Below are 24095 nucleotides of genomic sequence, written 5' to 3'. Positions count from 1 at the left end.
TGAAAAAGAGTTCACCTTGAGGAAGGTTGCTAGCTTGGACTCCCTCAAGTTTTTAACTCACCCCAGAGCAAGCTGAACTCTTTGGTTAAAGCCTGCTTGTGTTTGATGGCAATGCAATTTGTGAATACTGTGAGTGTGCTAGAGTCTTGCACATAATGTCAATCTTGTGTTATATGCTGAATGACAACACACATGCCCAGTAGTTCCGATGTTTGGCAGTCAGACACACAGTTAACCTGGACTGAATATATCCAGAAATGTCTTTTGTGTCTCCATGTTCAGAAACATTGCAATTGCACAATATATCTAATTACATTCAGCAATCAGACTATGATAAAATTCACACAAGTAGCACTTAAGAATGTTGTTCTATACAAGAGGACATCAAGGACTATGAATTTTGGGTTAATTTGAAGCTTCCAGTCTTGATGCAAAAAAGAACTCGTGTCTAATGGCATCACAATATTTTTTGTGTTACTATGCTAACTGAAGTATTTCTAAGTACATTTACCTCCTTAAGAGAGGGAAAATGTTGAAGAGCAAAGTCTCAGGAGATCAAGTGAGAATATGATCAAAAGAAATCTGTGTACCTTTAAGGAAGCTTTGAGTCTGTGTGATAGTATAAAGCAGATCGCAGTGAATTGTCAAGCAGTGTCATGTTCCATTCCCACATCTAGGAATCATGCAGTGAGTAACTTACCTCCTAACTTCCCAAAGCCTCTCCACCTTCTACAAGGCTCAAGTCAGGAGTGTGACAGAATATCCTCCACCTGCCTTAATGAGTGCAACTTCAACAATACTCAAGAAGCTCGACACCATACAGGACATGATAGCCTGCTTGATAAGCCCTCATCCACAACCATTCGCTCACGCCATCACTGAAGCACAGTACCATTTACAGGATGCACTGGAACAACTCACCAAGATTCCTTGGGCAGCACCTTCCAAACCCATGACCTCTACCAGCTAGAATGACAAAGGCAGCAAAAGCATGGGAGCACCATCGTCTGTCTGCAAGTTACCTTCCAAGCCACACATCATCCTGACTTGGAAATATATCGCCATTCCTTCATCGTCACTGGCTCAAAATCCTGGAATTCCTTCCCTAACAGCATTGTGGGTATATCAACACCTCAGGGACTACAGCAGTTCAAGAAGGCAGCTCACCACTACGTTCTCCAGGGCAATTAAGGATAGGCAATTAAATGCTGGCTCAGCATGTGAAGCCCACATCCCTTGAATGAATTAAAAATAGGTCAACCACAACAGTTTTTTTTTGCTTCAGGGTGAAATAAGAATTAGGAGTGGTGTAACATTGTCTGCCCAATCACTATTGCCTGTTTGCAGTCAAACTCTAACCCTATTTAAAAAGAACATAAGCTGAGTTTTCCAGAATCATGAGACTTAAATATAGCATAGTTAGTCTGATGATCAAATAGATACTGGACATATTACTGTGATAAAAATTAAAATACTGTCAAAAATATTTGTAGACATATTTGGATTAACCCACATTTTATTTATGGTACCACAGAACTATTTTGTTTCCTGCTGGGTTGTCTGTGCTGCAGTTCTTGCTCCTGTTAAAGAAAAGAACAACATGAATTATACAACATGTCTTTGCCAAACTCAGCAGAGCAAAGCACTATATGATGAGCTATCAGAAATAATTTCTTGCCTTTCTTCGTGGGAGATTTTAGTTCCCAGGTGCAAAGGCCAGATAGATGACAGAATGGGACTGATGAGTACAATAAGCATTGCTAGGATAACCCTGATGGGCAGTTCGCTGAAACAGGTGAAGCTAAAATCAGATTCATTCACATTGCCACTTCTCCTTTTGACATGCTGGCCTTCATCAGTCAGGGCATTGAGTGTAGAAGTTGGGAGGTTATATTGCAGTTGTACAAGATATTGGTGAGGCCACATTTAGAATATTATGTTCTGTTTTGTTCACCCTGTTATAGGAAAGATGCCATTAAGCTGAAAAGAATGCAGAGGAAATTTACAAGGATCTTGCTGGGATTCGAGAGACTGAGTTATGGAGAGAGGTTGAGCAGACTGGGACTTTATTCATTGGAGCATAGGAGAATGAGAGGTGATCATATAGAGGTGTATAAAATCATGACTGTCATAGATAGGGTGAATGCACACAGTCTTTCTCCCAGTATTGGGGAATCAGGAACTAGAAGGCATAGGTTTAGGGTCAGATGGGAGAGACTTAATTGGAACCTAAGGGGCAACTTTTTCACCCAGAGGGTGGTCCGTGTACAGAATGAGCTGCCAGAGGAAGTGGTTGAGGCAGGTACATTAACATTTAAGAGACCCTTGGATAGATACCACGATAAGAAAGGATTAGAGGGATGTGGACCAAACATGGGCAAATGGGACTAGCTTAGATGGGAATCTTGGTCAGCATGGAACAGTTGGGCCCAAGGGCCTCTTTCCATGCTGTATGACTGTATGACTCCACTTGCTTTACTTCATGATTTCTACAAATGCTGAAGACTGTTAAATAGCACTGAAAGAATCATTTTAACTCTGAACTGCATCAGCTAGATAATCCATGAGGAGCCCTGGGACTGAAAAGCCCTACATGTGAGTATTGTATTCATCCCTTCCCTGCAGTAATTTGAAGGGACAATTACAGATTTTAGATGCTGGTGTCCATAACTGAGACTTATTCTATTGCCTTAATTTTTCAGCATTAAATGCTAGCACAAAGCCGTGCCACAAATATAACACAGAAATAGGGACAAAACTAGGCCAAGTAAGTCTTTGAGTCTGTTCAGCCATTATGGTAATAAATCATACCAAGGTGTTTCATGGAAATGTCACCAAACAAAATTTGACACCAAGCTACTTAAAGAAATATTAGACCGGATGACCAAAACCTTTGTCAAAAGCATAGGTAAAGAACTCATAAAAAGGCAGAGGTGGTCATGTCGAGATGTTTTAGGAAAGGAATTTGTTCAAGGTATAGCTGTCAATAGTGGAGTATTAAACTCGAGGATGATCATGGGAATAGAATTGGAAGCAGATATCATTGAAGCTTATAGGGTAGAGATGGGAAAGGGTGAGACCATGGGGTAATTTGGAAATAGGGATGAGAAAATTAAAATCAAACTGCTTTGAAACATTGCAATTTAAGTCAGCCAGCAGAAGGGTGACAGGTGACCAAGATTTGATGGTGGTTACAACATGGACAACTAAGATTTACCAATGACAGATTAAGTTAGGTTAGTCAAGGGGACAATTTGAGTAGTAAATTCAGAGCTAACAAAGGTGTAGATGAAGATTTTAGTAGAAGAAGAGCTGATGTGAGGTCAGAGCTGGACAGTGTTACAGAGCAGAAATAGACAGTATTGTTGATGGTACAGGTAGATGGCATGGTTTATCTTGGGTCAAATATGATGTCAAGGCTGCAAACAAATTGGTTCATTTTTGGACAATTACCAGTAAAAGGGATATAATGAATAGTGAAGGAATGGTTTCTGATGAAAAATGAGGGCAATTACTTTAGTCTTCCTATCGTTTACCTGGAGGAAACAGCTGCTTATTTGGCACTGAATGTTGAATTTGGAGAACATAAGAACATTTAGAGAAGAATGATTAGATTTAGCTGAGAGTCAGAATGGAAACTGATGACCTGGTTTGATATGATGTTGTCAAGGGATAGCCTGTAGGTGAGAAATGGGAAAGTGCTAAGTTTATATCTTTGGGATCACCAGAGGGGGCAGAATGGGAGCAGGAAGCAAAACTATTGCAGGTGATTCTCTGGCCACGTTAAGTCAAAGGTGTTGCAGTCTCATCCACCAGGACGATGGTGAAAAGGCTTGATGGAGGCTGTTGAGGTCAAACATGACGAAAGCTGCAAACAAATCAGGTATTTATTGCAGGCTCTCCTTTATCACAGTCTCATAAGATGTCATTTATTATTTTGAAAGGAGTTGATTCATGGTAGGTGGAGAAACCTAATTTATTGGATTTCTTGAAAGGATGGGTGTGAATTTGGAAAAGATAAAAATATTTGTCTAATGTATGTGCCATTTCACTATTCCCCACTATCATTTTTCCCATCATTGCCTCTCTTGCTTTGTGTGTGTGCCCAATGTTTGCCACTGTTTACATAACACATATTTCCTAATTACATTTTCCACTTTGCCTCAGCCAAGTGGCTTCACACCTATGCCCATTGCTACACATTTCAGGTGGTATTCCAGATAATATTTTTTACATTTCTGTTTCAATTTTGCCATAGCTTTTTAATCTCTTTTGAGAGAAAGTTGTTCTTAGTTCTACGTCATTGGCTGCTATGTGTGATCCTTGCCCTCCCCCATGCTCTTGAGACCTGGGCTACCTACAACAGCACTGGAAAGATTCCGGCAATTTGCCTCTGCAAAATCCTTCAAATTCACTGGAAGAAGAAGGGAACCAACATCATTATCCTTTCTCAAGCTAGCAGCTCTAGCACTAAGGCCATAGCCACACAAGGTTCACAACTTTGGACAGGCCACATCATATACATTCCTGATACCAGACTCACAAAACAGACGTTCTATTTTGAGCTTTGCCATAGGAAGGGTTTACGAGGCAGGGTGAGGATAAGGCTCAATGATATGCTCAAAGCTTATTTGAAGAAATGAAACATCCTGACTGATTCCTGCTAATCTCTGGCCCATGGTGACTCAAAGTGGAGAAGAAACATTCAGGATAGCTCTTGAAAACCTTATGTCCAAGCACTGAGAGCAGAGAGAAGCCATATGTAAGCAGCAGAAGAAGCGGTCTACTTCATGAACTACCCACCCAACCTTGCAGTCAGGTACCTCCTGCCCCATCTGTGAAAGAGTCTACAGTTCCCACATCACCTTCATTATTCACCTCTGAACCTATAAAACTGTAGTGAAAGCAAGTCATCCTCCATCCCAAGGGACTGCCTAAAACAAGAAACTACAACAATAGGATACTTCACCTCCATCTCCAAGTTCTTCGCAATGAACATGGAAATGTTTCCCTGCCAGCAAAAAAGAAATACTTGCTTATATATAGTGCAGAGAGAATGGTGTCTCCTATTTACTACACTAGCTCCTTCCACTAGCAGAATCCTTTTCATTCCCCTGGTTTGAATGGCTTCCTTTATCACAGTGCCATAGTTAATCTTCCCATGTTGTCTGTCATCTTTGTTCTCATTCACATCAACAGCATGTGCCTTATACCAAATGTACTATGGCAAAGGCTGAGACTCTTTCATCATTTTGTTTGCTATTCCCTTACCTGCCTGAATTTCAGTCACACCCTGTGCTCCTTGACCATCAACCAAATACAAGAATCTAGTTAATCTACTGAGTATGATTTCTGCCTGTGTCTGAATATTCAAGTCAATCTCCACTTCATGATGCACCCAATGTTTATAACTCAGGTTCCAGCATGATACCTCTGAGCCATAGGTCCTAAACCTGAAGACACTTGCTGTCGATCCAGTTGCCTGAGAATAGGTTCTGTCATTGGGCCATTTAAATGACCTAATGTCCAGATGTCCAGATGATCCTCAGCTTGGACAAATAAAGAGGACATGGATTAGAATAGAAGGGCTTAGGAACATTGATGGGAACTACAGTAGTCTAAATAATGAACCAATGTCATTTAAAGACACTAGGAACAAAAGTATATTTTTTTATCTCTAGAGACTCTATTATGTACCACTGAGAAAAACAACTACTGTACTTATTTATTTAAAAGCAGCTTCAGAAAAAAACTACTCACAATATGTGTATCGCTTAACAGAAAGTGGAATAAAGTTAAGTAAATGTTCTCAGTTCTTGGCCATCAAGATAACTTGCAAGCTTCAATAGGACTTCAAAGTTTGCAAAGCTGAATTGTTGAAACATTGTCAGTGATTATGCTGTTATCCAGCCATGTGCCATGAGGATATAATTATGAGGATAAAATACATTAGTTTCTTTTGACTGACCATAAACTAATGCATTTTAACATTTTAAATTAAATTTGGGAATTCCTGCTGTTCACCCACCTTTTGCCAAAGCTTGGTGATTTTTTCTTCTACCCGGTCCATGAAGGCACTATATGCATCCCGATGCCTTTTGTGCCTCTATAATGAATCAAAGCGTTATTAGTTTTAGGGACTATGCAAATTACATTAAAAGCTAAGTATCAGAAATCAGTTGATAAATACACTGACCGTATAGGAACCTGATTTGGGTAGCCAGAATTCTTTCTTCAGAATGAGCCGAGAATCCCATTTGAGCTCTTGAGGTTTGTAAGTATCAAAGTTCTGAGTGCTTGAACCCTTCTTTTGCTGAATCTTCGGGAGATGTTCGTGAACTAATAAGATAAGTTAAGCATCATGTAGTTAGTGTGAATCCTCTGTGATCAGGCTAGTCAATCTCACACTGCATTGCTTCTGGGAAATCTATATCAGCTGACTATGACTATTCAACGAGGCTATCAAATGGCATTTGGAAGTCCATATAAACCACATCAATTACATTTCATTATTTACCTCTGTTGCCTCATCAAAGAACTCTAGCATTAGTCAAACAAGTATCAAATATTGTTAGTTAATCAATGTAACACTGGCTTCTAAAATATCATTGTGCTGCTGTCAACCAAAATTGCTGCCCTGTTGTCCTTCACCACTTCTGCCCCAACTGCTGTAATCATTGGCCTGGACATTTACATTCCTCCATTTTAAAGTTCTTGTGGATTCATATCCCATTCTCAGCCTTTCCAATACCCTGTGGAAAGTGAGGTCATGTGTTTGATGATCAAACTGCCAGTCCTTTCACAAAGGTTCTGCTATGAACTGTGGCCCATTGACTATAATCAGCACCTCAGGGATGCCATGTTCTGCCAGGTAAATAATGAAATGCAATTGATGTGGTTTATATGGACTTTCGAATGCCATTTGATAAAGTGTCACACAATAAATAGGTCCTCAGAATTAAAGCACATTGAATAAAAAGGAGAATAGCAGCATGGGTAGAAAATTAGCTACAATTGGCAGATTGTAGGAGTGAGTAGACGTTTCTTGGATGGGAGAGAAATGTACATTGATGTTGCCCAGGGGTTGGTGTTAGGATCTTGGCTGAAGAAAGAATTGGCAGACTTTGAGAAAAGGTTGGAGGAGTAGGATTAGCTGGAATAGTTTCACATAATACCAACATAGACTTAGTGAGCCAAATGGCTTCCTTCCATGCTATCCCCTTACTGTAAGTCTCTGAAACTTTTAATGATAAAAACACACAAAAGAATGGAGAAAAAAAATATTGATTATACAACTTGCTGGAACTCTGCAAGTCAGGCAGCATTTGAGGGGAGAGGAACAGATTTAATGTTTCACATCATTGACTTTTGGTCAGGACTAGAAAATGAGGTAATCATTTTTATGCAGGTAAGAAGACTGGGAAAAGGGGAGGAATGGACAAAAAGGAAGATCGGTGATAGTGGAGCACAGAAGAGATTAAATGACAAAAGAGCTGATGGTGCAGAGCTAAATGAATGGTAATGGGACAGTTAGGGAAACAAAAAATGAGTCCACAGGAAATATGTATGGCAATCATCACCAGTTTCTGCTGTCTCAAAAAATGGGAGAAAAGATTACGATCTGAAATAGATGTATTTGGTTTCAAGTCTGAAAGGTAGATAAGTGTGGATTTAAAAGATAATGTGCTATCCCTTGAAATTCTGTTGAATTTCACTGGAACAGTGCAGAGACCAAAGACAGAGAGGTCGGCATTGGTGTGGGAAGAGAGGTAAGATATGGGCAACTGAAAGCTTTGGTTCTCACGTGCAGACTGATTGGAGGTTATCAGTTGCGGCGGAGTGGTGATGTTTTGGTCATTGTCCCACTGCCTCAGAATTCAAATTGGGCATTGCATGTTCTCATCTGTGAAAATGTACCACTCAGCCCTCTGTTCTGAAGTTTTGGCTCAGGAGGTCAGCCACAGAGGGAGGTGTGGGCAGAGGGGGGATGTTTGAAGATAATGGGACATCACATTCTTCTTCTGGTTATCAGGAATGCTGGATATCAGGTATGCGGTGCTCACACTTGTATGAAGATCAAGCACTGCAGGACAAATGTGACACCTACAGAACATTAGAAAGTATCAAGCAAGGTCTTAGAACATTCAGATAGTAAGGTGTTTGATAAGGTTCCTCATGGAGGGCTTATTCAGAAAGTCAGGAGGCATGGGATCCAGGGAAACTTGGCTGTGTAGATTCAGAAATGGCTCACCCATGGAAGACAGAGGGTGATGGTAGATGGAGTGTATTCTGCCTGGAGGTTGGTGACCAGTGGTGTTCTGCAGGGATCTGTTCTGGGACCCCTGCTCTTTGTGATTTTTATAAATGACTTGGATGAGGATGTGGAAGGATGGGTTAGTAAGTTTGCAGATGATACAACAGTCGGTGCTATTGTGGATAATGTAGAAGGTTGCTGTAGATTACAACAGGATATTGATAGAATGCAGAGCTGGGCTGAGAAGTGGCAGATGGAGTTCAACCCAGATAAGTGTGAAGTGATACACTTCGGGAGATCGAATTTGAAGGCAGAATACAAGGTTAATGGCAGGACTCTTAGCAGTGTGGAGGAACAGAGGGTATCTTAGGGTCCACGTCCATAGATCCCTCAAGGTTGCCACACAGGTCGATAGGGTTATTAAGAAGGCGTATGGAGTGTTGGCCTTCATTAGTTGGGGTATTGAGTTCAAGAGCCGCGAAGTGATGTTGCAGCTCTATAGAACTCTGGTCAGACCACACTTGGCGTATTGTGTTCAGTTCTGGTTACCTCATTATAGAAAGGATGTGGAAGCTTTAGAGAGGGTGCAGAGGAGATTTACTAGGGCATTGCCTGGATTGGAAAGCATGTCTTATGAGGATAGGTTGGGCGAGCTAGGGCTTTTATCTTTGGAGAGAAGGAAGATGGGAGGTGACTTGATAGAGATGTACAAGATGATAAGAGGCATGGATCGAGTGGACGGTCAGAGACTTTTTCCCAGGGCGACAATGGCTAACACGAGGGGACGTAATTGTAAGGTGATTGGAGGAAGGTATAAGGGGGGTGTCAGGGGTAAGTTTTTTTTTACACAGAGAGTGGTGAGTGCTTGGAATGAACTGCCTGCAGAGGTTGTGGGGGCAGATACATTAGGGAAATTTAAGAGACTTTTAGATAGACACATGAATGATAGAAAAATAGGGGGCTATGTGGGAGGGAAGGGTTAGATAGATCTTAGGGCAGGATAACATGTTGACACAACATTGTGGGCTGAAGGGCCTGTAATGTGCTGTAGTGTTCTATGTTCTAAGGGAAATGTTTCACTCTCATTAAGAGATCCTGTGCAAAAATTGGGTCAGATCTGTTTCACCTTGATGGGAAAGCTTATCTGATGACAGTTAATTACTTCTGAAATGTCTGGAAGACAGACATTTAGGAAACAGCAACTGATCAATGGTCGTTCAGAAGCTCACAGGACAGTTTACCAGAACGTGGCATCCCTGAGGTGCTGATTATAGTCAATGGGCCACAGTTCATAGCAGAACCTTTGTGAAAGGACTGGCAGTTTGATCATCAAACACATGACCTCACTTTCCACAGGGTATTGGAAAGGCTGAGAATGGGATACGAATCCACAAGAAATTTCAGCCTGAAATGTTTGCTTTGTTTCTTTGCAGATACTGCCTGACCTGTTGAGTATTTCCATCAATTTTTTTTATTTTATTGTAAACTTCTACCATTTGCAATTGTTTTAACTTTTTGAATCTGCAACTTTCTGACTGAGTGCAATCAACTGAATCACAGCTAATACAGAAATAGAAAGTATCTGATCTGGTCAAGATACTCCTATCATCATGAATGTCTGACAGCCATAGTGGATCAAGCTAGTATGTGACTGTTTAATTCTGTATAATCTCTGATGCAATTTGATTCATTATATATGTGTCAGTGGACTTTGCATGAGACTGGCACAGGTTCTTGGCACTTGAACATACTTTCTCGACAATTTCTAGGCCTTTGTGTCAAATTTGCAGCAACAAAGATTTGAAAAGAATTATAAACACATAAATATAAGCTAGAAATTTGATCAATATACTTGAAGTCTATGGGAAGTGTGGACCATTGCTAAAATTTAGAAAGATTCATCAGGCAGGAAATTGCTGGAACATGTGTTAAAAATATATATGGGAACCACAGCAGCAGGGCAACAGGGGGTAGGGTTGAGGGCAGGAAAGGTGGTTTGAAAAGTAAGACTGAAAGGAAGGACAGTGAGGGACAGGCTAATGAACACGGTGGGACTGATGGGCTGATGTGTGTTTATTTCAATGTCAGGAGTATTATGGGTAAGGAGGATGAACTTAGAGCCTGGATCGGTACATAGAATTATGATGTCATTGCCATTATATAGATCTGGATGCGTGAGGGACAGGACTGGCAGCTCAACGTGATAGAGAGGGGGGTAAAAGAGGTGAAGGGGTAGCACTACTAATAAGGAGAATGGCACAGCAGTACTTGGAAAGGACACACTGGAGGGATCATCCACAGAGGCAATTTGGGTGGAGCTCAGAAATAGGATAGGTGCAAATACACTGATGGGATTAAACCGTAGGCCTCCCAATAGCCACCGAGAGGTGGAGGAACAAGATATGTAGACAGATTATGGCAAGGTGCAGAAACAACAGGGTTATCATAGTGGGGGACTTTAACTTCCCTAGTATTGATTGGAATTTACTTGATACAAGAAACTTAGGGGCGGGATTTCTACAGTGCATCCAAGAGGAGTTCTTGAAACAGTATGTGGAGAGTCCAGCTAGAGGAGAGAACATACTGGACCAAGTTGTGGGAAATGATCTAGGCCAGGTGACAGACCTGATAGTGGGTGAACATTTTGGGAATAGTGACCACAACTCATTATGTTTTAAGGTAGTTATGAGTAAAGATAAAATCAGATCTTGCAGGAAGGTACTAAATTGGGGGAGGGCAAATTACGGCAGGGTAAGACAGGAGCTAAAGGGCATTGATTGGGAGCAGCTGCTGTCGGAAAAGTCCACATTTGGCATGTGGGAGTTGTTTAAAGACCAGCTGATCAGAGTTCAGGATCAACATATTCCCCAGGGTAGAGCGATAGGAATGATGTGAGAAGCTGGGAGGTGATAGGTGGAAGAGGCAAAGGGCTGAAGAAGAAGGAAACTGATAGGAGAAGACAGTAGACAATGAAATAAAGGGAAGGAGGTGGGCAGGTCATGAGGGCAGGGGAGGGGAAAGAGAAGGGATGAAGGGAACACAGGAATGGGGGAAAACAAAGGTGCTCAACAAAACGGTCCTCCATCTATTCCCATGATGAGGTTTTCCACTGCAGGACATCCGAGATGTCCTCCTTTTTTTTTTCAGTAAACAGGGTATCTCTTCCACTACTATCAATACAGCCCTCACCTGCATCTCCCCCATTTCCCGCATGTGTGCCCTCCCTCTATTTCTTCCCCCCCCCGCATAACAGGGATAGGGTTCCCCTTGTCCTTACCTACCATCCCATGAGCCTTCGCATTCAACATATCATTCTCCGCAACTTCCTCCAACTCCAACGGGATCCAACCACCAGGCACATCTTCCCCTCTCCGCTTTCCGCAGGGATCACTCTCTCCGCGATTCTCCTGTCCGCTCATCCCTCCTCACAGATCACCCTCCAGGCATTTAACCCTGCAACCGCTCGAAGTGCTACACCTGCCCCTGCACCTCCTCCCTCACCACCATTCAGGGCCCTAAACCGTCCTTTCAGGTGAGGCAGACAGCGTTTCACCTGTGAATCGATCGGTGTCATTTATTTCATCTGGTGCTCCCGGTGTGGCCTCCTATACATCAATGAGACCGGAAGCAGATTGGGGTATCGCTTTCTCGATCACCTTCGCTCCATCTGCTGCAAAAACCCAGAATCTCCCAGTGGACAACCATTTTAATTTCAATTCCCATTCCCACACTAACATGTCTGTCAACAGCCTCCTCTGCTGTCACATTGAGGCCAGACACCGGTTGGAGGAGCAACACCGCATATTCTGCCTTGGTAGTCTCCAACCTGATAGCATCAATATTGGTTTCGCTAACCACTCCCCCCCCCCCCCGGCTTTGTTTTCCCCCATTACTGTTGCCCCTTCACCCCTTCTTTCCCCTCCCCCACCCTCACAACCTGCCCACATCCTTCCCTTTATTCCATGGTCTACTGTCCTCTCCTATCAGATTCCTTCTTCTTGAGCCCTTTGCCTCTTCCACCTATCACCTCCCAGCTTCTCACATCATTCCCTTTTACCCGACTTACCTACCTACTCCATCACCTGGCAGCTCAGGCTCCTCCCCCTCCCCCTTTTATTCTGGCTTCTATGCTCTTCCTTTCCAGTCCTGATGAAGGGTCTTGGCCCGAAACATCAACTGTTCATTTCCCTCCGTAGATGTTCTCTGACCTGCTGAATTCCTCCAGCGTTTTGTGTGTGTTGCATATGGAATGCTTGCCTTCATTGGTAGGGGTGCTGAGTATAAGAGTAAGGAAGTCATGCTGCAGCTATATAAAACTATAGTCAGACCGCACTTGGAGTATTGTTTCCAGTTCTGGTTGCCCCATTATAGGAATGATGTGCAGATTGTGGAAAGGGTGCAAAAGAAGTTTAGAAGGATGCTGCCTGGATTAGATGGTATGAGCTATAAGAACAGGTTGGACAAACTTGGGTTGTTCTCCTTAGAGCATCAGAGGCTGAGGGGAGACCTGATAGAGGTTTTTTAAAGTCATGAGAGGCATAGGCAGGGTAGACAGTCGGAATCTGCTCCCCACAGAAATGTCAAACACTAGAGGAAATGCTTTTAAGGTTAAAGGGGGGGGGGGGGGGAAAGCTTAAAGGCGACGTGAGGAGCAAGTGTTTTTTTACACACAGAGAGTGGTAGGTACCTGGAATGGGTTACCAGGGTAGTAGTGGAATCAAGCAGTTTGGTGGAGTTTAAGAGGCTTTTGGATAGACACATGAATATGAAGGGAATTGGATATGGATGATAAACAGGAGGATGATGATTTTAGTATAAATTGGCATGAAGATTGGCACAACATTGTGGGCTGAATGGCCTGTCTAGTGCTGTACTGTTCTATGTTCTAAAAGAGAAAAAAATTGCAAAGTGAGACAGCTCTAAGGAGAAGTAATAAAGGGAGCCTTTTTTTTGGAAGAAAGTACAAGGTAACTCTGTTCATTTATCAGTTGGAACCGATTGACTGTGAGAAATCAAAAATTAGAAGTTAAACATTGCAGCGTTAAAATTCAAGTTGCCTGGGGATGATGAATTAGGCAATGTCAATTCAGGTAAGACTATGCAGGAATTGTGGAAAAGGTAACTAGAGGTAAATCAAGTGAAGCAACTGGGATTCAGAATAAATGTCATATTCAATGTTGATTTTGTTATCTTGGTAATTTTGGAATAATATTGGTAGCCTAATCATAATAATAATTTTTAAAAATTATCACGACAACTTAACCCATTTGTGTGTCTTCAAATTGCGCATCATATTTTAAATCCTTAATTAAAAACATTCTTTACTTTTATGAATGTATCTGGTGATTGTAAAGATACAAAGTAAAATGTCCACATTTGAAATGACTACTAATTGAAGGTACTGTGATTTTCTCCATACTGAGATTTAGCCATTCCCCCAATTATGAAAGGATATATTCTTGTAAATTGATTCATGAAACAAAATTCTGTAAATTGTAAGGCAGGTTAAAATGCATTTTGGGTACTTTGGTACATTCCTTTGTGTAGAGAGTGGTGCACAATTCGATGTAGTGAAAAATAACTTTAGGAATCAAAGAGAAGCATCCCAAAAAGTTAATGGCATTCACAACATCCCTAAACTTGAAGAATTGCTGTGCAGAAATGGTCTTCAAATAAATAAAGTCATCTGTTCCAAATTTCACTGTGTTAAATCTTACAAAAATAAAATTAATCATCCTACAATATGAGAGATCCAATTGTTTATTTAATAGAAAATCCATTTCTAAATCATTATGTGTACTGTGGACTTTAAGCAATTTTTTCACAAATGAAAACACAATGACCAGGAAAAACACCTGTGTTTAGAGTCATTCATTGCAGTGGATTCATGTTACTTTACTGAGTTAAAGCCATTAATGTACCTGTGTTTAAGTACTTTGATTCAAATTTCAAATTAAATGGATCTCTATCAAAACTGGTCACAAAGTTCGGAACATCATTCTCATACTAACAAAAGAAGGAGCAGACAGTTAGTATGATCACTGCAAGTAGTTTGTAGAAATAAAGATACTTTAAAAATATTGCAGCCTTTGTATGCATCTACAGTGTGAAACGTTAGAATGAAACATGTTAGAAGTGTAAAAATGAATCTCAAATATTGCAATACAGTCACATGAACTTTATGCTGAAATTTCTGGGCTATATAGTTGCAATATGCCTTTACATCTAAATTCGTCACACAGTGAGATCCTGATCGTGGTAATAGCATTGGAATTAGCTATTAATTGCATTTTTGCAGCTTTTGAAGAAGAAATACTTAATATTTCACAGTACGGCACGGTAGCGTAGTGGTTAGCACGACGCTATTACAGCGCCAGCGATCGGGGTTCAATTCCCGTCGCTGTCTGTAAGGAGTTTGTACGTTCTCCCGTGTCTGTGTGGGTTTCCTCTGGGTGCTCCGGTTTCCTCCCACATTCTGAAGACGTACGGGTCGGTTAATTTGGGTTTAAAATGGGCGTCGTTGACTCGTTGGGCTTGAAGGGCCTGTTACCAAGCTATAAATAAAATTTTTTTTTAAATTTAAAAAAAATTTGAAGCAGTGACAAATATACAATATGAGGAAAAGTCAGCAGATTCATTTTAAGTTACACTAGCAAAGAGATTGCATTGGCACAAAGGCCCAAATAGCTTCCTTCCTTTGGATATAAACCACAATGAGAATTTCTGCCCTGTTTGACACTGCTTTTATGTGGAATATTAACATTAAAGTAGTAAATTAGGACTTTCACACACTCTCTCAAAGTGCTGTAGCTTTTCAACAATTGCTGTTGTTCCTTCCTTGTCTGCAGAGCACCTATCTAAAAGTGGCAGTAGTCAACTTGAAAATGAAGGTTAGAGCTCTAGCATGGATTCAGGCCTCCAATGCAAACATCATTGAACATGCAGAACACATGATGCACAAATATTTTGGATTTTCATTGTTCTGACTTAGTGGTCCTAAAAAGGATGCATTTTGTTCCCAGCCAGCCACTGCCTTCTTTAACTCTTCGGACAGGGCTTATTCAAGGTCAAGGCTCGCTGAAAACCTCAGGATATCAACCAACAAACTGCCTAATAGCAAAAATATGTTGACCCACCTTTAATTCTCTATCAGTTAGATATTACCACAGCAAAATAACGGATTTGAGGGTGAAATTAAAATGTTACAATGACTCCATGGGGTTAAGACACCAAAAACGGTCATGTACTACCTATTGCTGATAATTTAGAAGAGATCCACTGATGACAGTTCATATAGGTCAATGTGTTCCTAACTTCCACACTTGTATGTTCCAGTGTGAAAACATGAGATACATTGGGAGTCAGATGCCAACACATCTAGCCTCTAACTTTGTCCTGTGGTCATACTGTACCATTAAGACCACAGATAATTCCTCATTGACCTGAGCTAAGTGTCAGATCCACTTTATATCTGCCCTTTAACACCAGTCACAACTGGCTGGCCACATATTTGAATGGGGTTGCTGCTTTTCATTAAAAGGAAAAGTGAAGGTTAAGCTTTTTGTTTATTTTTCTTTATTTCACTTTTATTTGTTATTAATGACTTAATTGTAATTTATTTTAAAATCTTTATTTTTATTTATTTTAAAATAATTTCTAAACATTTAAATTACTTCAATCACTTTCAAGCTTTTACAAATACCTCTGACCATGAGAGACATTTAGAAACAGTAGAAAAGGGCTATTTCAAAGGGCCATCAAGGCAGTCCATGGCAGGGGCACCTGAATGCACTGCATGAGGCTTGGTCATCATTCAAGGACTGCTCCCCTTTGTGGATGTTGTGGCAGCAAAATCTCAAAGTCAATGGAGTTGCATGACTGCCAAAGTTAAGTGCACTCATGGGAGCCGCACTCAAGGCATGGAACATCTTATGTATTATTCAGCCCAATACTTTCAGGAAAGAATGTTCAAGCTGAAAGATGAATATATGCATATCTTCAAATTAAAGGCTTAGATGCATATTTACATCCGAACTGTGATCTGAGGATGGTGGTCACACTGATTAACAATCAAGATGATATTAATTTTAAAAATACCTGTCTGAAATCATGTGGCTTTGAATCTTCAAAAGCACCAGTTTCATACTTGCCAGTCTTCACAAACATAATCTTAGCTTCAAATGGGTCAAGAATTTTAAACTGCAGATAAAGTTTGAAGTCCGTTTCTTCAGAACAAGTTCTGGAAAAATAATCTTTCTGCTTGTTTCTGCCTTCTTAAAATCCTTCTCTTTTATCAAAGCCACTTTCTCAGCACACGTTACTGAGGACGTGTTGAGCTTTGGACTGAAGTCGGGAGGTTTCCTGTTCCATATCTGGTGGTCAGGTTCTGGTCTCAGCTGAAAATGGCTTTTACTTCTTGTCTCAGCCACACTCTGCCTTGCAGTAAATCTGTGTTTCTGCAAAAATCCAAAGGTGCGTTCCCTGAACAAAATGTTCTGTGGATCCATTTACTCTCCTCGGTTAACACTAGTTATTTCACTGATACCCCATGGGTAGACATTAGCCTTGTTGTATCGAGTTACAGAAGTATTAATAAAATTGTTCTGCAAAAAGAAAAGAACCAATCACAAATAAGAAAATTCTAGGATACATAAAAGACTGCAGATTCTGGAATCTGGTGCAAAAAATAAACTGCTGGAAGAACTCAGTGGGTTAAGTGGCATCTGTGGAGGCAAGGGGATGGTCGGTGTTTCAGGTTGAGACCCTACATCAGAAAATTCTAAGGGTTGGCTTTCCATGGGGGCCCTGCTGTGGTTTTGGTTTACTACAAGTATTCCACCACAGTTCAACATCAGGACAACTCTGTATGGAAGTTTACATCCACACAAATTGAATAACATCACCTCAGAAATATCATCTCTGTGCAGCTACAAGAACATACTTTTAGTGTTATGGTTACCAGAGGTGGATAGCGAGTCTATTGAGAGAGTAGAGATTCCAAGGGCCTGACCTGGACTGAGCTTTTGGGAAAGGTTGGAAAGTGTGCTGGGATCTATATATCATGCTGAATGAGCCATGCTAGATGGACTGGTTCTCCCCCCAAGTGTTCTCTGAAAAAAATTTGCTTCTCTGACTTCTGTTCCTTCTCTTCCTTCTGCACATGTGAAATGGAATTCACATCAGTACGTCCCCCATCCATAGGATCTCTTAGATCAGAGATCAGTAATTCCATTGAAACAAAACGTTTTCCAAATGTCATAGGGGAGGATTTTGATTGCAAGTGTAAAATGAAAGTTCTACAGCATCCATATTGGGTCCCATGATAGAGACACAATCTCATTTGAGCAATGGCCATTTAACAAAGTGTTTTTGCCTTTCTGATGAATGGTTCCTGGTGAACTATTCTATTTAATAGTGGTACACATTGTCAAAAGCTACAGAGGAAGCAGAATCTTCAAATTCAGAAATACCCATCTTCCTTCATCATCTCCAGCACACACAGCCAGGGCACTTCACTGGAAGAAGTCTGGCAGTAAAGAGATCCTTCAGATAGTTCCTGATCCAAAAAAGGCATAGTGTATATTCTGACTTACACCTTGTCTGCTTCCCCCCACCCCAAGAATTTCAATGACATCCCATTATTGTACTTTTATGTAAAGACATTTGACAATCCATTGCAGAGGGTGATACATACGTGCATAATAATTGTGAATATAGTATATGGTTGAAGGGCTGAATGACCTATTCGTAATTATGAACGTTACACCAAAATCGATGACACTGCAACATGTTTTGCTCCTATCACCCAGATATCTCTTGCAGCCTCCCTAATCAGACGTACTATACAAGAGCACCACCTGGTGTGATCACACCCTGTAAATGTAATTCTCCAACTTCCTACTCATTGCACAGAAAACAAAATAAAGTTTAAAAAAAAGCACTGTAGATCTTTATCTTTCAGTTGAAAAGGCATGAGGGAGGGAGGGATCTGAAAATCATTTACATAAAGATTGCTGAGAGATGACAGCAAACCAACTTCCCAAGAAAGGATTCTCCTCCAAAAATTATTATACACCCAGGGGAGTCCTGTGGAAGCCAATTTGTGTGCCAGCACCAATATTATAAGAAATATTTTCCAATCAGCAAGGTTCAGAAGCAAGAAGGAGCAAGGGACTCAAATCAGTTGAATTAAAAACACATTGTACAGAAAGACTGTATGCTACACAAACCTTCAAATGAAACAATTGGAGTAAAAAGATCCAAAACTTGAACATATATAAGAACTTTAAGAAAGAAAAGGCTCTGTGGACTCACAGAATATCAGTAACAGCTGGTTGGGGTGGTCACTAATGATGTCTGGGTGATGGGAGCAAAACGTGTAACAGTGTTAGATTTTGGAGCAATGCTTGGAGTAATTTAGGAGTGGACCATTCAACCTTATTTTGCCATTCAATGAGATCTGCATTTTAACTTCATCTACCCATATTAGCTCATATCTATTCATCTATTTAATTGTCTTGCAATAACCTATAGATCTTAACCATCTCATTATAATGTTGCTATTGACTGTTCAAAGTAATCAATCTCGATCAACTCAAGGACACAAGAAAATAAGAGCAGGAAGAGGACATCTGACCCCTCAACCTGCCCCATCATTCAATGTGATCATAGCTGCTCTGCCCAAGACCCCAACTCCTCTTCAATTTCACCTAGCCTCCAATTCCCTGATCTTTCACAAATGTATCTACCTCCTCTTCAAATATTTCTACTGCCTAGCCTCCACACCCTCTGGGGTAGAGAATTCCAGAGATTCTCTGCCCTCTGTGAGAGGTAATTCATACAAATCCTGGTTTTAAATGCTTGCCCTCTTACATTGTCCCCTCTTTCAAGACTCTGCCACAAGAAGGAACATCTCAAATCTACTTTATCATGCCCCCTTAAGATCCTGTATATTTCAATAAAATCTCTTTTCATTCTTCTGAACTTCAAAGAATACAGGAACGAGTCTACAACAATCAACAGGAAAGGGTATCCTCAGTGATACAGAATCTATGGAACCAGATGTCCAAAGCTACCTTCTCCTCTCAAGCATTCTACATTGATCATATGCCAAATCTCAATGTACTCATAGAAGTAGATAATTTTAATGTAAATTGGTGAAAGAAATATCTCAGAAATTGGGACAAGACCAATGTAGTTTTGGACGTTCAGAGACCCAGAAGATTGTTGTTATTTCTTGTTGTCAGATCCCTCTATGACTTAATGATTCTAGTCTCTGCAAACTTCTTCAGGTCCACAGACGTCTAAAATACCTGCAAACTTCCAGTTCTGGACTACCATTATTATGTATAATTTATGTTTTGTGTGTTGTCTATGTGCCTGTAATGCTGCTGCAAGCAAGTTTTTCATTGTACCTGTATCTCACCGTATTTATGCACATATTAATAAACTCGACGAGAGTTGTATACTTCACCATCCTTGGTTTTGATCACTTTATTATTGGAGGTAGGGCCATGAGTTGTCGGAGTCTTAAACTCTGGAATCCCATCCCCAAACCTCTCTCTATCTCAACGTTTCTCTTTGCCTTTGCAATTTACTTCATTGACAAAACATCAGAGCTAACATCTTCTTTTCTGACTTGTGGTCAGATTTTGTTTAATAATGTTCCTAAGCTGTAATTTGATTCCTTTTACGTCATTAAAAGTACTATATTAAAACAAGCTGTTGCTATAACATGTGAAAAGACTATTCCCAATTTGATGGGCTATTGCAGGAAAATATTTGATAATAATTCACAAAAGAAAGGAGTATATTTAGAAATGCCTTTTCAAGTAATATGATTAATTCAAAAAATGTGTTTTACACTACTGATGAATCTGCACTGTGCTTACTATGGTCCAAGAATTTAATTCTTTCTGTCATCACACGACTAATGCAATGTACCAGCCTGTAACTCCCAGTTCATTTGGAACGGTCTTAATCACCTATTTTATTTGCTGGCTGATCAGCAGAATTATCACTCCAATACAGATTCACTAAAACTAAATAAAAATCTACAAGCTGAAGAAAAATGGACTGCAAACCAAAGGGCATTATAACATTGTTAAACAACTCTCAAACAGATGCTGCTTCTATTTTGAATATCAAGGTATGAGACTGGTCTTTTCTGGAAGCACATTTCACAAAATAAACATTCTGCAGTCAGTTTGGAAAAGAAAATCAGGTGGATTTTGTTTTTGTTGTTTAAGCAATATACCTTTGTGAATCAATTTTTACATGAATGAATAAAACCAGGACCATGGGCTATATAAAAACACACAGAAGAATCATATTGCTCCTTTAGTGTGAGTGGATTGTCTCAAGTAACATCAACTAAAGCCGACTCAGAGAGAGGAAAAGAATTTTGATGTTTCCCACTGTGTAACTTGACAAGAGATGGTTGCAACTGCATTTTGCAGACTGGCACATCCCAAGGTCCAGAACCACGTGCTGAGAGATGTACTGAAGCTATTGCAGCTGCCACAAGTGATCTGTGGGGACCACAGTTTCAGGTCCACCTGTCATTGCACATTGAGGGGCTGAAATATATGTGCAAGAAAAATTGATGTCATGCAGATACAGTGTAACTCTTGTAAGCAAATAGCATAAGTTTACTGTGAGTGGGAACATATGAATATATTGCATTATATATCTGCAAATTTTATAAATATAATTGGGATAAAACCTGACAAGAAGAGCAGTATGTAGACTACACATTCTCTAATAATTGCCATCTACTAGGTTAAAGGTGGATTGTCAGATTGGAAGAATGCTGCAGGGGACAAAGAAGCAAGTGTAAATTCAGGCTGTATACAGAAAATGCTGTCAGACTATTTGAACAAGAAAAAGCTGTGAACAACCCCGACCTGGACACAGTAAAGGACACAGCAGACAAGAGAGGGGTGACACTTTGGAAGAAGTGAACTGACTATGCTATGACAGGTAGTGGCAGAGCTCGGGGAAGGGACAGATGAAGACAGTGGGGAATCAATAATAATGAGATAATGACGTTGACCATGGTCACGGTCATACAGCAATTGACTGATATCACAACAAATTCTGACTGCAAACATTTTTCATGAAACAAAGTGGAGCTCAGCATAATGAAAACTAAAACATACTATGATACATAGAACTATAAATTTGAATGTAATAATTTGAATGATGAAAAGAAAATTGGACTTTAAACAAAAAAAAAATCAGAAAATAAATTGCCAAAGCATATTGGCTTCTAGCAAGGGAAAAGGTAAATTTTCACATTTTCTAAAAGTGTTCCCGTCATCAAACTTTGTTCATCAGATGTAAACCTTTTGGCTCTTGATATGCTGTACAGATGAATGAAGAGCAGTAGATATCAGACTTCGACCACAAGAATCGGCCATGTTTGTTTTAGTTTCCTTCCATGGAGTTTGTTCACCGTTTTGCCTGTAAAGAGCTGCTATGGTCAAACTGGCATTCCATGAAAGGTGAAAAAGAAATAGAAGTCCCAGCAACAAACAATGCAAAGCAGATTCAGAAACCAATCCAAAATCTTCTCTGCCTTTACCCCTCTATCTTCTACACATATACACAATACAAAAGTTAGCAAATCAATAATACTGATTGGGCCAATTACAATATCAACAGATGTTTGGACTTGTAACACCTAAGTTGATTGCTAGTAAGGTAAACAGTAAAACTGGATGTTACCAGGAAACAGACCTCCTGCAGTGCTGAATGAAACAAATGTGTGAAGATTGTTTTCTGACTATGAAAGGCAATGCTTTCTTGGCAATAAAACACAGAAGAGGATAATTTAAGAGTCACATATGTCTGGATATATAAGTATCTATTCTTCAGTATGTAGGTCTCATACCATCAACCTGTAAGGATGTGACCTACGTCTTTGAATCAAAGTTGCAGTTATAAATTCCTTATGACTATAATGCAAATGACTCAGGTTTATTGGATTTCTGATATATAAGCTAATATACAAATATGATCTTTAACACATGACTTTCCCTAAAAGAATGAATACACCTGCTCTAGGCTGGGTTGCTCCAAGGAGCAATTAGAGATTAAATCCTGATGAAGGATAACATTGGAGTCCAGAAAGAATAATTCCTTTCACTCTTCAACAGCAATGTCATCAGATTCTGTAAATTATTATTTACAATAAATGTATAATCAGCATGTATAACTTTCTGTAAGCTTCCTGCACCTTATATATCCACAACACTTCCATATATCACTGTAATATAATTCATCTTAAAACTTTCATTTTTACATATCAGTGCTAGGTATTAAACAATTCATCTTGGAGTGGTAAGATTCTCCAAAAAAAAGTTCAGAGTGGTTGCAGCTCAGTTGGTTATTTTTTCATCTATCATACTTTCCATGACATTTAACAATACAAAATGACCTGGGAATTAGTTCCCAGCAGATAGTCGGTCTAACCCTGTGTGAGGTGAATTGTTTTATATATCGTCATTACAGGGTGCACAGGAAAAAACAACAGGGAAATTCTGGATGCAGGTGACTCATAGGGCTGGGATTAGGAGGAGAGAAACCCAGGGATGGTGGGTGGTCAGTCAGAGTAAAAACAGTACCTGGAGGATTGGGAAGGTTACCTGGGGAGGGGGATGATGATTTGCTGCCAAGGATCAGTAGTGTGGAAGTGTGGGGAATTGATAAGGTTGATCTGGGAATTGGTAGGGGACTAGGGCAATGGCTGGGTCAGGAGGATGGTTGGGTTGGGTTGCTGCATTAAGAGTCAGGCTGGGCTTTATTGAGAATTTGGGAGGGTTGACACTGGGCAGCATTTCAGTTGTCTAAAGGGGAGGGAAGGGTGTCAGATTGGTGGCTGGTGGAGGACGGTAGTATGGAGACAGCAAGCAGAGGATGGTGAGAAACCAGAAAGGAGTAGAAGATCTAAGGATTAGGCATCATAATTAATGAGCATATTATTTAAAAGGAACCTACCCGAGGCAAGTTACCATCACTGGGGTCCATGGTTCAGAGCCAGGGACATCCCTCTTAAGTATTGTGAAGGTTAACTTCTGCATGAGTGACCTACTCTTGCTGCAGGCCATGCATGTGGTCAAAAATAGCAGATAATCCATACAATTGGAATGTACCGATGCAACTTCTCTGTACATTTGCACGGATGATACATGGAAGTTTTGTGGACTTTGTAGAACTTTTAGCAAATCCACAGTTTATTTTGCAAATGATTTCTTCACTAAATTGAACTTCATAGCACACAAAACGTAATCCAGGCAGATATCTAAAATACCTCATGCTGAAATTGGAAGTAATACTGAATCTGTCCAGTAGACAGCAGCAAGTCACTGCAATTCAGCAGTCACAAAACCTTGCTGGTCAAAGATTAAATTTAAATTGAAAAGATTAAATTGGATATAAAACATATTTCCTTTGGTAACATGTGTCAGATTCTGGTTGGTGTAGAAAATGTACACCAGTATAGCCCTGGTTGGAGCTATTGATCTTTTAACAACAGCTTGCATTTATTCAGCAGCTTTAATGCTTAAAACATGTCAAGGTGCTTCACAGTTGGTAAATAAATTGTGACACCGAAACACTTAAGGAGATATTAGAATAGTTCACACAAAACATGGTAACAGAAATAAATTTAAGGACTATAATGGAGGTGGAGAGGGAAAGAGAGTCAGTAAAAGAAGTCCAAAGAGTAGTATCTGGGCAGTTAAACACAGGACTACTAATGGTGGAGAAAAGAAAATATGGGAAAGGCAAGAAACCGGAATTGAAGCAACATAGTGATCTCAGAGAGCTGAAGATTAAA

General features: G+C 40.2%; 1 protein-coding gene across 1 annotated transcript; it reads right to left on the bottom strand.

The window, feature by feature from the left end:
- Positions 1–1520: 1520 nt before the first annotated feature.
- On the bottom strand, positions 1521–23284 carry si:dkey-30e9.6 (uncharacterized protein LOC564083 homolog). Its single transcript, XM_052016931.1, has 7 exons — positions 23255–23284; positions 16766–16857; positions 16352–16520; positions 14176–14260; positions 6197–6339; positions 6029–6106; positions 1521–1580 (listed from the first exon to the last, which is right to left on the bottom strand). The coding sequence occupies exons 1-7, from the start codon at positions 23282–23284 to the stop codon at positions 1521–1523; spliced, it is 657 nt and encodes a 218-aa protein (XP_051872891.1).
- Between the last annotated feature and the right edge of the window lie 811 nt (positions 23285–24095).

This window comes from Pristis pectinata, chromosome 5 (assembly GCF_009764475.1).
Source record: "Pristis pectinata isolate sPriPec2 chromosome 5, sPriPec2.1.pri, whole genome shotgun sequence".
Classification (NCBI taxonomy): domain Eukaryota; kingdom Metazoa; phylum Chordata; class Chondrichthyes; order Rhinopristiformes; family Pristidae; genus Pristis; species Pristis pectinata.
Note: the sequence above shows the minus strand (reverse complement) of the source record. Positions and strands in the feature narration are given on the sequence as shown.